We start from the raw sequence: 12,217 nt of genomic DNA on the forward strand, positions 1-12,217 counted from the left end.
GTCGGTCCCGCCACAGCCAGAGAGGCTCCGTCGGTCCCGCCACAGCCAGAGAGGCTCCGTCGGTCCCGCCACAGCCAGAGAGGCTCCGTCGGTCCCGCCACAGCCAGAGAGGCTCCGTCGGTCCCGCCACAGCCAGAGAGGCTCCGTCGGTCCCGCCACAGCCAGAGAGGCTCCGTCAGTCCCGCAACCCTCACGGTGCCCCACGCACGCGCTCACAAGGCAAATACAAATGGCCAGGCACCCATTCTTTACAATACACGTATTGAGCGCCTACTATGTACCAGACGCCGGGACTACCTCAAGGGGTGAAACAGACAAAACCCTGCCTGGCGGAGCTATCGCCCAGTACGCACGCACTCGGCCTCAGGGTTGCACTCGGCGGTCCCACGCTCAAGTGGCCTGGCGAGGGGCCCAGAAGCGTCTATCCTCCTCCTCAGCTTCCTGCGTGGCTTCCCGGGATGTGGAGCGAAACCGCCGGATGCGCGCGCGCCTGCGCCTCCGCCTCCGCCCAAGAGAACCAGTTTCCGGCTGTGGACTACATTTCCCAGAAGCCGCTTGGGCAGTGTTGCCTGGACCCCGAGGGCCCTTTACATTGCGTTCTTAAGGGTTCAGCCGCCTGGGTACTTTTTTCACAGGCAGGCAAGAAGTCCGAGCTAGGTGAGGCGGAACGGGACTCTTACGAGTAGGACTGGGGTTGGAACTGCCACCCAAAATGAGGCGCTCCAGGGCCAAGACCTGGCGTGTCGTGCCCGGAGGGAGCCTCAGGCCTGTGCGTGCGTGGGGAGCGGAGAAGGGGGATTGTGTGACAAAATGTGGCAGACGGTGTATGTGTGCGTGTGCGCGCGACGGGGCGCCTGTCAGGACCGGGTTGGGTGGGTGCGGGTGCGGATGTGAGGTTGAGACAAGTGCCTGGCCCTCTGGTGTGTGTCACTGACCCTCTACTCCCCTCACGGCCTCGGTGTCTGCACAGAGCATTGTCCCCAAGAGGGAAGTCAAATATTGAGCTCTGGGATGAAGGTTCCCAGCAAGAAGGTACAGACCTGGGTTGGCGATTGGACTTTTGAATTAGAAGTGTCCCTAAAACAGACTCCTGGGACGACAGGTTGGAAGAGCGCCCAGTTGGAGCCGCTGTGTGGGCAGCTGCATTTTTCAGAACCACTGCATTCCCATAACTTTGATCTAGAAATCTGGTGTGAGTTCAGAGACACATCCCAGCCTCACTCTCACACAGCTGTTATGGGCGTGAGGTCAGCGCAGATGTAGCGCTGGAGGGGATATTCTAGGTTGGTCTGTGCTCTAAGAAAAAGCCTGCTGTCTCATGATTTTTTTTCTTCCCCCATCCTGCCATTCATCAAAACAAGGATCCTGAAAAGGAGGGAACAATTGTTGTAGCAGGTCTAAAAGTTCAGGTCCAGGTAAGTTTATATTTCCTTTTTGTTCATGAAATGGAAATCACACATTCTAATCTTCACACAGCCTTGCCTGCACCCGGTCATACGGTATGGTACCACACTGCTATGTCAAGCAAAGCCACAATCTACCGCAGAGCCTGTCACCTCATTGCTCACAGTCACAAAAATCACATCCCCAGGTACTTTCTGTGGCTTTCATTTGCATTTTTCCCTTTGAAAAAGTTCATTTGATTCAATCGAAAAAGACAAAATTATTTGGCATAAATTGCAACTCTCTGGTCCATATCTTGAAATAAATCTTTAAATAAATGCATAAAGTGTTTTTATTTTGAGGAGATGGAAACATTGCTTTGCTTTTCCTGAGTTGTCCAGTGACCTATCCCAGGCCTTTCTTTCCAGTGAACAATGGACCATGCAGGTGGACCCTCCTCTTCACGGGCCTCCAAATGACCTTCTCATTTTTCAAATCATTCCTCTGCACTCGCTTTCTATAATGGTAGAGAAATGCATATCTTGGAGTCTAAAGTTAAAACTTTGTTTTATTGAGATTAATGTTTAGGTAGAATCACATCATCCGTCTTCTCCAATCTTCTCCAAAGACCTCAGTTTTGAAGTATGACAGGATTAGAGATGACCTGACTGGTGTCAGTAAGCAGGTGATAATGGTTGCCTGTTTTCAAGGCTTTTAGAAGTGGGAATGTGATTGGAGGTCCAAGTATAGAAATCTGTGTGAACATGAGCAGGGATTTTTTTCCAAGGAATCCCTGAGTTGAGATTTATGTTTATACAGTGTTAGTTATAAGAATAAAAAGTACATATAAGTAAAGTAATAGTCATAGTGATGAAGAATCATATGTATTTTTTTTTTTTTTTTGAGATGGAGTCTTGTTCTGTCGCCCAGGCTGGAGTGCAATGGCATGAACTCGGCTCACTGCAGCCTCCGCCTCCTGAGTTTAAGTGATTCTCCTGCCTCAGCCTCCCAGGTAGCTGGGATTACAGGCACCTGCCACCACACCCGGCTAATTTTTGTATTTTTAGTAGAGATGGGGTGTCACCATGTTGGCCACGCTGGTCTTGAACTCCTGACCTCAGGTTATCAACTTGCCTCAGCCTCCCAAAATGCTGGGATTACAGGCATGAACCACCGCACCCAGCTGCAAATTTTAAATTTTATATGAATCTCACTAATATTAGGATTTAAAGACATTTAACAAGGATTATATCTAAACATTTCAACTGATTACTTGCTGGAGAAGTAGAGAAGAACCAAACACTCTTCTGTCTGCTTTGCTCAAATTTTCTTATTCAGTCTGCAGATGCTGTTCACCTGGCTTGTGTATTAAGAGAAGAATCTTAATAGTGAAAAGGTCTTGTTGAATTGAAGAAGAATGTTCAAGAACTGGTAGGCATTTATTTATAATGGTCACACTGTTTTCCTACTGTTTCCATACATGTCAAACCAACTTGCTTCTGATGTGTTAAAACATTTTACTTTATAATTGGATACAGATTTATTGTATACTTCTGGTTATAGAATTAATGTTCACCTTTTATAAATTATTTAGTTACTCAGTTATATTATATAAGGGACTTATAAAGAAGAAAGTTAAAATAGCCCCAGGCTCACTGTTAATACTTTGGGGAGCTATATTTTAGCAACATTTTTTTTTTCTTTTGACAGAGTCTCACTCTGTTGCCCAGGCTGGAGTGCAATGGTGCAATCTTGGCTCACTGCAACCTCCATCTCCCAAGTTCAAGCAATTCTCCTGCCTCAGCCTCCTAAGTAGCTGGGATTACAGGCCCTGCTACCATGCCCAGCTAATTTTTTGTATTTTTAATAGAGACGGGGTTTCACCATGTTGGCCAGGCTGGTCTTGAACTCCTGACCTCAGGTGATCCACCTGCCTCAGCCTCCCAAAGTGCCAGGATTACAGGTGTGAGCCACCATGCCTGACCTATTTTAGCAAGATTTTTCAGCGCACTTTGTGTGTGTGCATGTGTGTGTGCACACACATACCTGCACTTTTCTTCCTGCAGAATAGAAATTGCACTAACAAATTATTCAAAGGACACAAGACTTTCTAGCTCCTAGTTAGAAAAATTAATTCTCCCTAAACCATAGCTTTCTTATATCTCTGTGCACAAAGGGAGAAGAGAAAGACACCAATGAATCCTGCTAAGTTTCATTAACCTTTGAGAAATTTACACCTTTTAGGGTTATATAAACCAATTAAGGATAATTAAAATGACACAATTTATCAAATAAGACAGTTCTTCAGAATTATACTGCTTTTTTTTAGATTTTTAAGGTTGTTTTTACAGGACATAGCAATACTCTTATCTTGGCTAGGTTTTTTTTTAGGGTTCCATTATGCAGATAGCATTTTCTAGGACAGATTTATAACAGTAGAAAACAGAATAAGGCCAGGAGTGGTGTCTCGTGCCTGTAATCCCAGCACTTTTGAAGGCCAAGGCAGGTGGATCACAAGGTCAGGAGTTCAAGACCAGCATGGACAAGATGGTGGAACCCCGTCTCTACTAAAAATACAAAAATTAGCCAAGTGTGGTGGCGGGCACCTGTAATCCCAGCTGCTCAGGAGGCTGAGGCAGATGATTGCTTGAACCCGGGAGGTTGCAGTGAGCCGAGATAGCACCACTGCACTCCAGGCTGGGTGACAGAGTGAGACTCTGTCTCAAAAAAAAAAAAGAAAGAAAGAAAGAAAGAAAACAGAATAAGATGGTAACAGCTATAAATATTTATGTAAATCTTTACATATAGAACAGGAGAACAAGATTGAACCTCATATTAAAGTTATCTATTGAAGGCCTTATTACAGTAGCCCCCAACCTTTTTGGCACCAGGACTGGTTTCATGGAGGACAATTTTTTCACAGACAGGGAGAGGGAGATGGTTTCAGGATGATTCAAGCACGTTACATTTATTGTGCATATTATTCCCATTATTATTACATTATAACATGTAATTAAATAATTATACAACTCACCATAATGTGGAATCAGTGGGAGCCCTGAGCTTGTTTTCCTGCAACTAGATGGTCTCATCTGGGAGTGATGGGAGACAATGACAGATCATCAGGTATTAGATTCTCATGAGGAGCACGCAGCCTAGATCCCTCGCATGGTCAATTCATAATAGGGTTCGCACTCCTATGAAAATCTAATGCTGCAGCTGATCTGACAGGAGGCAGAGATCAAGCGGTTCATGCTAGCAATGGGGAGTAGCTGTAAATACTGATGACGCTTCCCTTGCTGGCCTGCTACTCACCTTCTGCTGTGTGACCCAGTTCCTAATAGGCCATGGCCTAGTATCAGTCAGTGACCTGGGGGTTGGGGACCCCTGCCTTAATTAGATTATTTTGGCTAGTTTTATATTGAAGAATGATGTCTCCCCTTTGGTAGTTGCAAGAATAAAAGAGATTTCTTTTCTTTCTTTTTTTTTTTTTTTTCCCAAAATGAAGTCTCAGTCTGTCGCCCTGGCTGAAGTGCTGTGGCACAATCTCAGCTCATTGCAACCTCCGCCTCCCAGGTTCGAGCAATTCTTCTGCCCCAGCCTCCAGAGTAGCTGGGATTACAGGCGCGCACAACCACACTCGGCTAATTTTTGTATTTTTAGTAGAGATGGGGGTTTCACCATGTTGGTCAGGCTGGTCTCGAACTCCTGACCTCAGGTGATCCACCCACCTCGGCCTCCCAAAGTGCTGGGATTACAAGTGTGATCCGCTGCACCCAACCAAGAAGAGATTTCTTGATTATCCTTCTGGGAGTCTGTTTTATGAATGTTGTTCATTAAAAATAATTGCATCTTCAAGGCTTAGCTCTAACATACTTAAAATATAATTATTAAAAAATGGGCATGAGACTCAAACTTTACTAGAAAAAATGAAATGAAATAAAATGATTTTATTTAATAGCAATGGAATGAAGGACATAATATCCTCTATTTTAATAATACTGGCTAACTTTTTTTTTTTTTTTTTTTTTTTGAGACGGGGTCTCGCTTTGTCACCCAGGCTGGAGTGCAGTGGCGCCATCTCGGCTCACTGCGAGCTCCACCTCCCCCGTTCACGCCATTCTCCTGCCTCAGCCTCCCTAGTAGCTGGGACTACAGGCGCCCGCCACCATGCCCAGCTAATTTTTTTGTATTTTTAGTAGAGACGGGGTTTCACCATGTTAGCCAGGATGGTCTCGTCTCCTGACCTCATGATCCGCCCTCCTCAGCCTCCCAAAGTGCTAGGATTACAGGCATGAGCCACCGCGCCCGGCCAATACTGGCTAACTTTTATTACGTAATTGTGTATCATTAAGTGGGATATATGTATTATCTCAATCTTCATGACAAGCCTGTGAGATAGGTGCTGTTCTTATCCCTAATTTACCAGCAAACTAACTGAAAAGTATGTAGCTGTCAGACTAAGATTCACATTCTGAAAATCTGACAACAGAGTCTGTGTTATTAATGACAACAGTTATAACCCTGCCCATAATGGCACATGCTCCTTTAATTTGCCTGTATCAGTTAGTAACTCATCATTGATGTCTTCCTCCAAAAATAAATGTGGACCAATATAATTAGTATTAGTAAGGCCTTGGTGTGTCATCATAACTGACCATAGTTTATTTAACCTGCTGCCTACTATAGCTATTAGTGTTTTTTTTTTTTTTTTTTTTTTTTTTGAGACGGAGTCTCGCTCTGTCGCCCAGGCTGGAGTGCAGTGGCGCGATCTCGGCTCACTGCAAGCTCCGCCTCCCGGGTTCACGCCATTCTCCTGCCTCAGCCTCCCGAGTAGCTGGGACTACAGGCGCCCACAACCGCGCCCGGCTAATTTTTTTTTGTATTTTTAGTAGAGACGGGGTTTCACCGTGGTCTCGATCTCCTGACCTTGTGATCCGCCCGCCTCGGCCTCCCAAAGTGCTGGGATTACAGGCGTGAGCCACCGCGCCCGGCTTTTTTTTTTTTTTGAGACGGAGTCTCGCTCTGTCGCCCAGGCTGGAGTGCAGTGGTGCGATCTCCACTTACTGCAAGCTCCGCCTCCCGGGTTCACACCATTCTCCTGCCTCAGCCTCCCGTGTAGCTGGGACTACAGGCACCGCCACCGCACCCGGCTAATTTTTGTATTTTTAGTAGAGACGGGGTTTCAGCATGTTAGTCAGGATGGTCTCGATCTCCTGACCTCGTGATCCGCCCGTCTCGGCCTCCCAAAGTGCTGGGATTACAGGCGTGAGCCACCGCGCCCGGCAGCTATTAGTGTTTTTAATATTTGATTATTATAAGTTGTTATGTGGTAACTATCTTATGTATATGTCTTAATATGCTTTAATAACCACTTTCAAGAAAAAAATGCCTAAAAATGGAATTTTAGTCAAATGTCAGATATAAGGGCTCACAGTATACTGAATCTTGTGTTAGTAATTAGAGGAATACGAGAACTGAAAACACATAAGTGCTTCTGCACAGCAGAGTCTAAAATCAGAATAGACTGAATAAGTGTAAGGTAGAAGGTAATAAAAAACAGTAAAGAAATTCAGGTCACAGGCCTTGGGAGTTCATAGGAGATTGTTCAAAAAAGGAAAGGCTTTCTCTTATCAAAATGAAAAATAAGTACATATATCTGCCTGTGTGTATATTTTAAATTATTATTATTTTTTTGAGATGAGTCTTGCTCCCGTTGCACAGGCCGGACTGTGGTGGCACGATCTCAGCTCACTGCAACCTCCACCTTCCGGGTTCAAGTGATTCTCCTTCCTCAGCCTCCCGAGTAGCTGGGATTACAGGCATGTGCCACCACGCCCGGCTAATTTTTGTATTTTTTAGTAGAGATGGAGTTTCGCCATGTTGGCCCAGCTGGTCTCGAACTCCTGACCTCAGGTGATCTACCTGCCTCGGCCTCCCAAAGTGCTAGGATTACAGGCGTGAGCCACTGCACCCAGCCTAAATTGTTTTTAAAAGTTACAGATTATACTTTAAAACTATATCAAGTAATGTCATGCAGCTCGGCAGTGCTGACATATGGATATATACATTTTTTAACTTTTTTCTCTCTCTTGGTTTTTGCCTGTCCTTCATTCTTTCTTTACGTATGTGTGTGTGTATTTTTCACAAATGTAATCATATTGTACATTCTGGGTTTTAACCTTATTTTTTATTTAGGACATATCTTGGATATTTCCCAAATCCTTTATATATTTTCTCCAATTTAGTATAGTATTTAATGTCTATTTACTATTCTGTTACATAGATGATCTGTAACTTACCTAACCAATCAGCTATTGCTGGACTCAGAATGCTGAATTCCACCCTCCCTGCGTGCATCTTTTTTATTTTTGTTTTTTTCCAATAAGCCTTTTACACCCCTAACCTGCATGCATCTTTTTTTTTTTTTTTTTTTTTTTTTTTTTTTTTTTTTTTTGAGACAGAGCCTTGCTCTGTCACCCAGGTTGAAGTACAGTGGCGCGATCTCAGCTCACTGCAACCTCTGCCTCCCAGGTTCAAGCGATTCTCCTGCCTCAGCCTCCTAAGTAGCTGGGATTACAGGCATGTGCCACCACGCCTAGCTAATATTTTTGTATTTTTAGTAGAGAGAGGGTTTCACCATGTTGGCCAGGCTGGTTTCGAACTCCTGACCTCAAATGATCTGCCCGTCTTGGCCTCCCAAAGTGCTAGGATTACAGGTGTGAGCCACCGTGCCTGGCCTAACCTGCAGGCATCTTAATACACATTTACAATCATTTGCTTTGGGTAGAGTCCCAGAATTACGTTTGGATGGCAAAAGTCTCTCACATCCTTCTACATGCCATGTTTTAAGGTCCTACAAATCTGTAGCATTTACGCGGTATTCATTTCCCTGTGATGTTGCTCATCTGGCATATTGTTAATCTTTTAAGTCTGCCATTCTAATAACTGTCAACTGGTATTTCCTTAATTAGGATCTGCTTCATTGTATTGAAATTTAATAACTTCAGTGGATGATATGCTGCTATTTTTAGTGAATTGCCCACGCATAAGTTTCATTTGAAAAAATTCTGGGCTTCAGCGGCAAAAGCCAGAATTGAGAGCAAGACCCTGTCTCCAAAAAAAAAAGATAATTGGCTTTATAATTAGAGAAATGTGGATTCAGAACACAGCTCTGTCTCTTACTAACTGTGATTTTGGGCAAGGTACTTTATTTTAAGCCCTTATTACCTCATCTGTTGAATGGAGATAAATGCATGGCATGGTTAAATGTTGATATGATGAAGGACCCATCATGCAGAAGATCCTAAAAATAGCTATTTTTGTTGTCATCACCTGGCAACCATGGGCATGAATTTACACCACCCCGGCCTTGATATTGAGATATTGGAGTGGTCGGTGAATTCATAGATGTTCGTGATTGGGAACTCAGTTAGGAAATTGGTTGGAAACAGAGGATTCTGGGGACTGTAGTTCTAGCTGGGGAAGGGCTACACTTGGGCAAGTGCAGTTTTGCGGTGAGAAGGGCTGCCCACTGTCTTCTGCCTTCCTGTCTGTGGAGTCCAGGCAGATAGCCAAGCCATGAATGATATTTGGGTTTGAATGGGTGGCCCCTTCTCAGTCCTAAGGTGGGCATGGGTGGAAGAAGATCTGCTCAAGTCAGGACCTAACAATTCAGTCTCAGCTACAGATCAGCAGCATCCAGAAGTTGAAGTGAGCCAGAGACCGTTCTGCTGGAGCTCCTGGTCGTGCTTCATGCAGGAGCCTCTACTCTGTATCTACACTTGCACAGGTGGTTTCTCATGGTATAGGAAGGGTTTGGCTTTATCTGAGTTCCCTGTTGTCTTCCCCGGTTTATAGGTGCAGAATGGTGGGGTTGGAAGTAGAAATGATGGCAAAACAAGATCTTATTAACTTAAGTCATTTTAGGAGTTCTGAGACACATCTGGTCTCAGAGTCACCTGTTCTTTCCCCAGCCTCGGCTTCTCTGGATTCTGTGCTTCTCCATGGAGGAAGCCCAAGGAGAACTGACAAGTTCTTGCCGTTCTAAAACCATGGCTGATGTAAGCTTGTGTTTTTCTTCCTTGAAATACTGTGTTTTAAAATTCATGTGATCATTGAAGTCTCATTATCATGAGACTTCCTTCCTAAGACCGCCCTGTTGTGGAACCTGCTCCCTAGTTACTCTGATCACAGTGAAGGATAGTCCCAAATAGCCTAGTGTCTTCCTCGTTTGCTCCTGTTTTCTCTTATCTGTGCTCACTTATTGATCATTCATCTATGAACCCGGTCTTCTCTCAGGAGTGCTGATGGAGCAGTGAAAGATGAAGTCCGTCAAGGGAAATATTTGAGTTTCTGTCATCAGAGTCATATTCTTTTTTTTTTTTTGAGACAGAGCCTTGCTCTGTCGCCCAGGCTGGAGTGCTGTGGTGATGTCTCGGGTTACTGCAACCTCCGCCTCCCGGGTTCAAGTGATTCTCATGCCTCAGCTTCCCAAGTAGCTGGGATTACAGGCACCCGCTACCATACCTGGCTTACTTTTGTATTTTTAGTAGAGATGGGGTTTCACCATGTTGACCAGGTTGGTCTCAAACTCCTGACCTCAGATGATCTACCCGCCTCAGCCTCCCAAAGTGCTGGGATTACAGGTGTGAGCCACCGCACCTGACCAGGAGTCGTGGTTCTATGGCACACAGATGGTGGTCCCATTAGACTGCACAGACCTGAGTTTTGTGGGTGGATGGGATGGGATTTAGTGTTCAGTGTTTTGTCTTCTGCAGAGACTCAAACATTGTCTTCCATGTCAGCCTCAGAGGCAGAGGTGAGATCCCATGCATGGCTTAGAGGACTAGGTTGGAGTATGACTGGGGCCTCCATATGGTAGTTTCAGTGATCCAGCCAGGGAATCTCCAAGGGATGAATAAGAAAACAAAAGTCAATTTTGTGGTTGAGGAGGTTATGCTGGTCTCCAGTGACATCAGTGTCATTGTGGATACGTCAGCATCCTCTGGCTTAGGAACAAAGCAATTTGTTCCTGAGGTATGGCAGGAGTAGCAGATAGGAAGATCCTTCAATCCCTAATGATGGCTGGAAATAGGCTCTGATCCCTAATGATGGGTGGAAACAGGATTGGGGAAGACCTTAAACATTTTGGCCAACCCAAATGCCTAAGAATAAAAGAAGAATTAGTCTGCTGAATCCACAAGATGGATAATATTATTAGCTAGCCAATAAATATACCAACCGAAGACTTTTCTTATGAGGTTATTTTGCATCATGATGAACCTGAGTTTTAACGAAATCACATCATGTCAGTCAAATCCTGTTTTCTAAGAAAGATTTTAGAATACTTTTTGGTGAAAAAATTCTTTTTCCAAAAATTTTTTGAAGGGAAGAGAGGATGATGGAACTTGCATTTATTCAGAACTTAAACTGCAGGCACATAATGGGCAATGTGCTTATTCATGCTATTTCACTTAATTTGCATCAACAATATTCTTTAAAAGCATATAAACACTTTATTTCAGAAGTATTAATTTCCTTATTCTTTTATACACGTTGCAGGCTTGAGCCCCAGTTTATTTGCTTACTATGTTGCTTCTTTCCTGCAAAGCAGTTTTCCATCTTGAAAATACATTTAATTTTTTTAAATACATAGGCTTGTCGTTTCAGGTATCCTTGGCATTTAGGGATGTGTCCATAGACCTCTCCCAAGAGGAGTGGGAATGCCTGGACCCTGCGCAGAGGGACTTGTACAAGGATGTGATGTTGGAGAACTACAGCAACCTGGTCTCACTGGGTAAGGTATCTGCCAAAACCGTTTACAATCTGTTTTCTGGAGTATGAGCTTTCTCCACTGTCAAACTTCAGAACTCTGCTTTAAGAAGCCGACTGACTCTCCCTATTTCTAAAGTCATAGTTTCAGCAGTGGTGGGGTGGAAATGGGCACCTGTGTTAAGCAACTTCACTTTTCTGTCCCTCAGTGACATTCACTCCTCCCTCTGATTCTTCCTGTTATTGCTTGCTTTTCTAGATAATTTCCAGGTTTGAGCTGTGTGAAATTTTCAGAGAAACCAGATTTCATATAATGCGTATACTCAGAATTCCTATAGCTGCTCTGTGTTAATACCTGACCCTCCTACAAGACAACAGCTAGTCTCAGAATTCTAGTTTTCCTGAATTATCAAAAGAACCTCTATGGATTATACAGTGGTGGATAGAGTTAACAATAGCCATTTAAAATTCAAGCCAACACACCCCATCCTAGAGGAGACATATTCTCCTTAACCTGCTTTGCCGTTGAAAGTTAAAGTCTGTGAATTTACGTTTTCCGTTGAAGGAATATCCGAGGAAGAACCTGGAAATGTTTTAGGAAACTTAGTATATTTCTCCTAGGAAAATAGTAACAACAACAAAATAATACTATATACTGGGCATATTTTTATGCCTTTGCATATATTAATTCATTTAATTCTCACCACAGCCCTAAGAAGTCAGTAATATCAGCCCCATTTTGCATTTGATAAAAGTGAACATGTGGAGGGTAACTTTCACGGTCACACAGCTGGTAGGTGGCAGAAGATTTGAACCCAGGCCATAGGGCTCCAGAGGGCATGCTCACTGGTGCCCTCTCTGTATTGCCTTCAACAGCAAAGCAGACCTTTTCGCTCTCTTACCTTGTCTCTTTAGTCCTGTAATTGTGAGACCATGTTAACGTGAATCTTCTTAAATGGCCTTTTTCTTCTTTGCTGTCATGGCATTATCTAGTACCATTTTCACCTGCAGTTTCTTACAGATGTAACCAAGTGTGAATTGTCATGTCAAGGTTATGGTC

At 44.0% G+C, this 12,217-nt stretch overlaps 1 protein-coding gene across 4 annotated transcripts in view; it reads left to right on the forward strand.

Moving 5' to 3' along the window:
- LOC105495348 (zinc finger protein 546) overlaps positions 1–12,217 on the forward strand; it is a 41,216-nt gene that overhangs the window by 15,756 nt on the left and 13,243 nt on the right. Inside the window, exons 1-5 of one of the 4 annotated variants that reach the window (XM_011764772.2) lie at positions 288–657; positions 1,362–1,415; positions 2,722–2,814; positions 9,360–9,446; positions 11,056–11,182. In XM_011764772.2, coding sequence (XP_011763074.1) covers positions 9,390–9,446; positions 11,056–11,182 — 184 coding nt within the window. In that variant the 5' untranslated portion in view covers positions 288–657; positions 1,362–1,415; positions 2,722–2,814; positions 9,360–9,389. The other 3 variants (XM_011764773.3, XM_011764775.2, XM_011764776.3) reach the window with 3 other exon arrangements.

The sequence above is a fragment of the Macaca nemestrina genome, chromosome 20 (genome assembly GCF_043159975.1).
Source record: "Macaca nemestrina isolate mMacNem1 chromosome 20, mMacNem.hap1, whole genome shotgun sequence".
Classification (NCBI taxonomy): domain Eukaryota; kingdom Metazoa; phylum Chordata; class Mammalia; order Primates; family Cercopithecidae; genus Macaca; species Macaca nemestrina.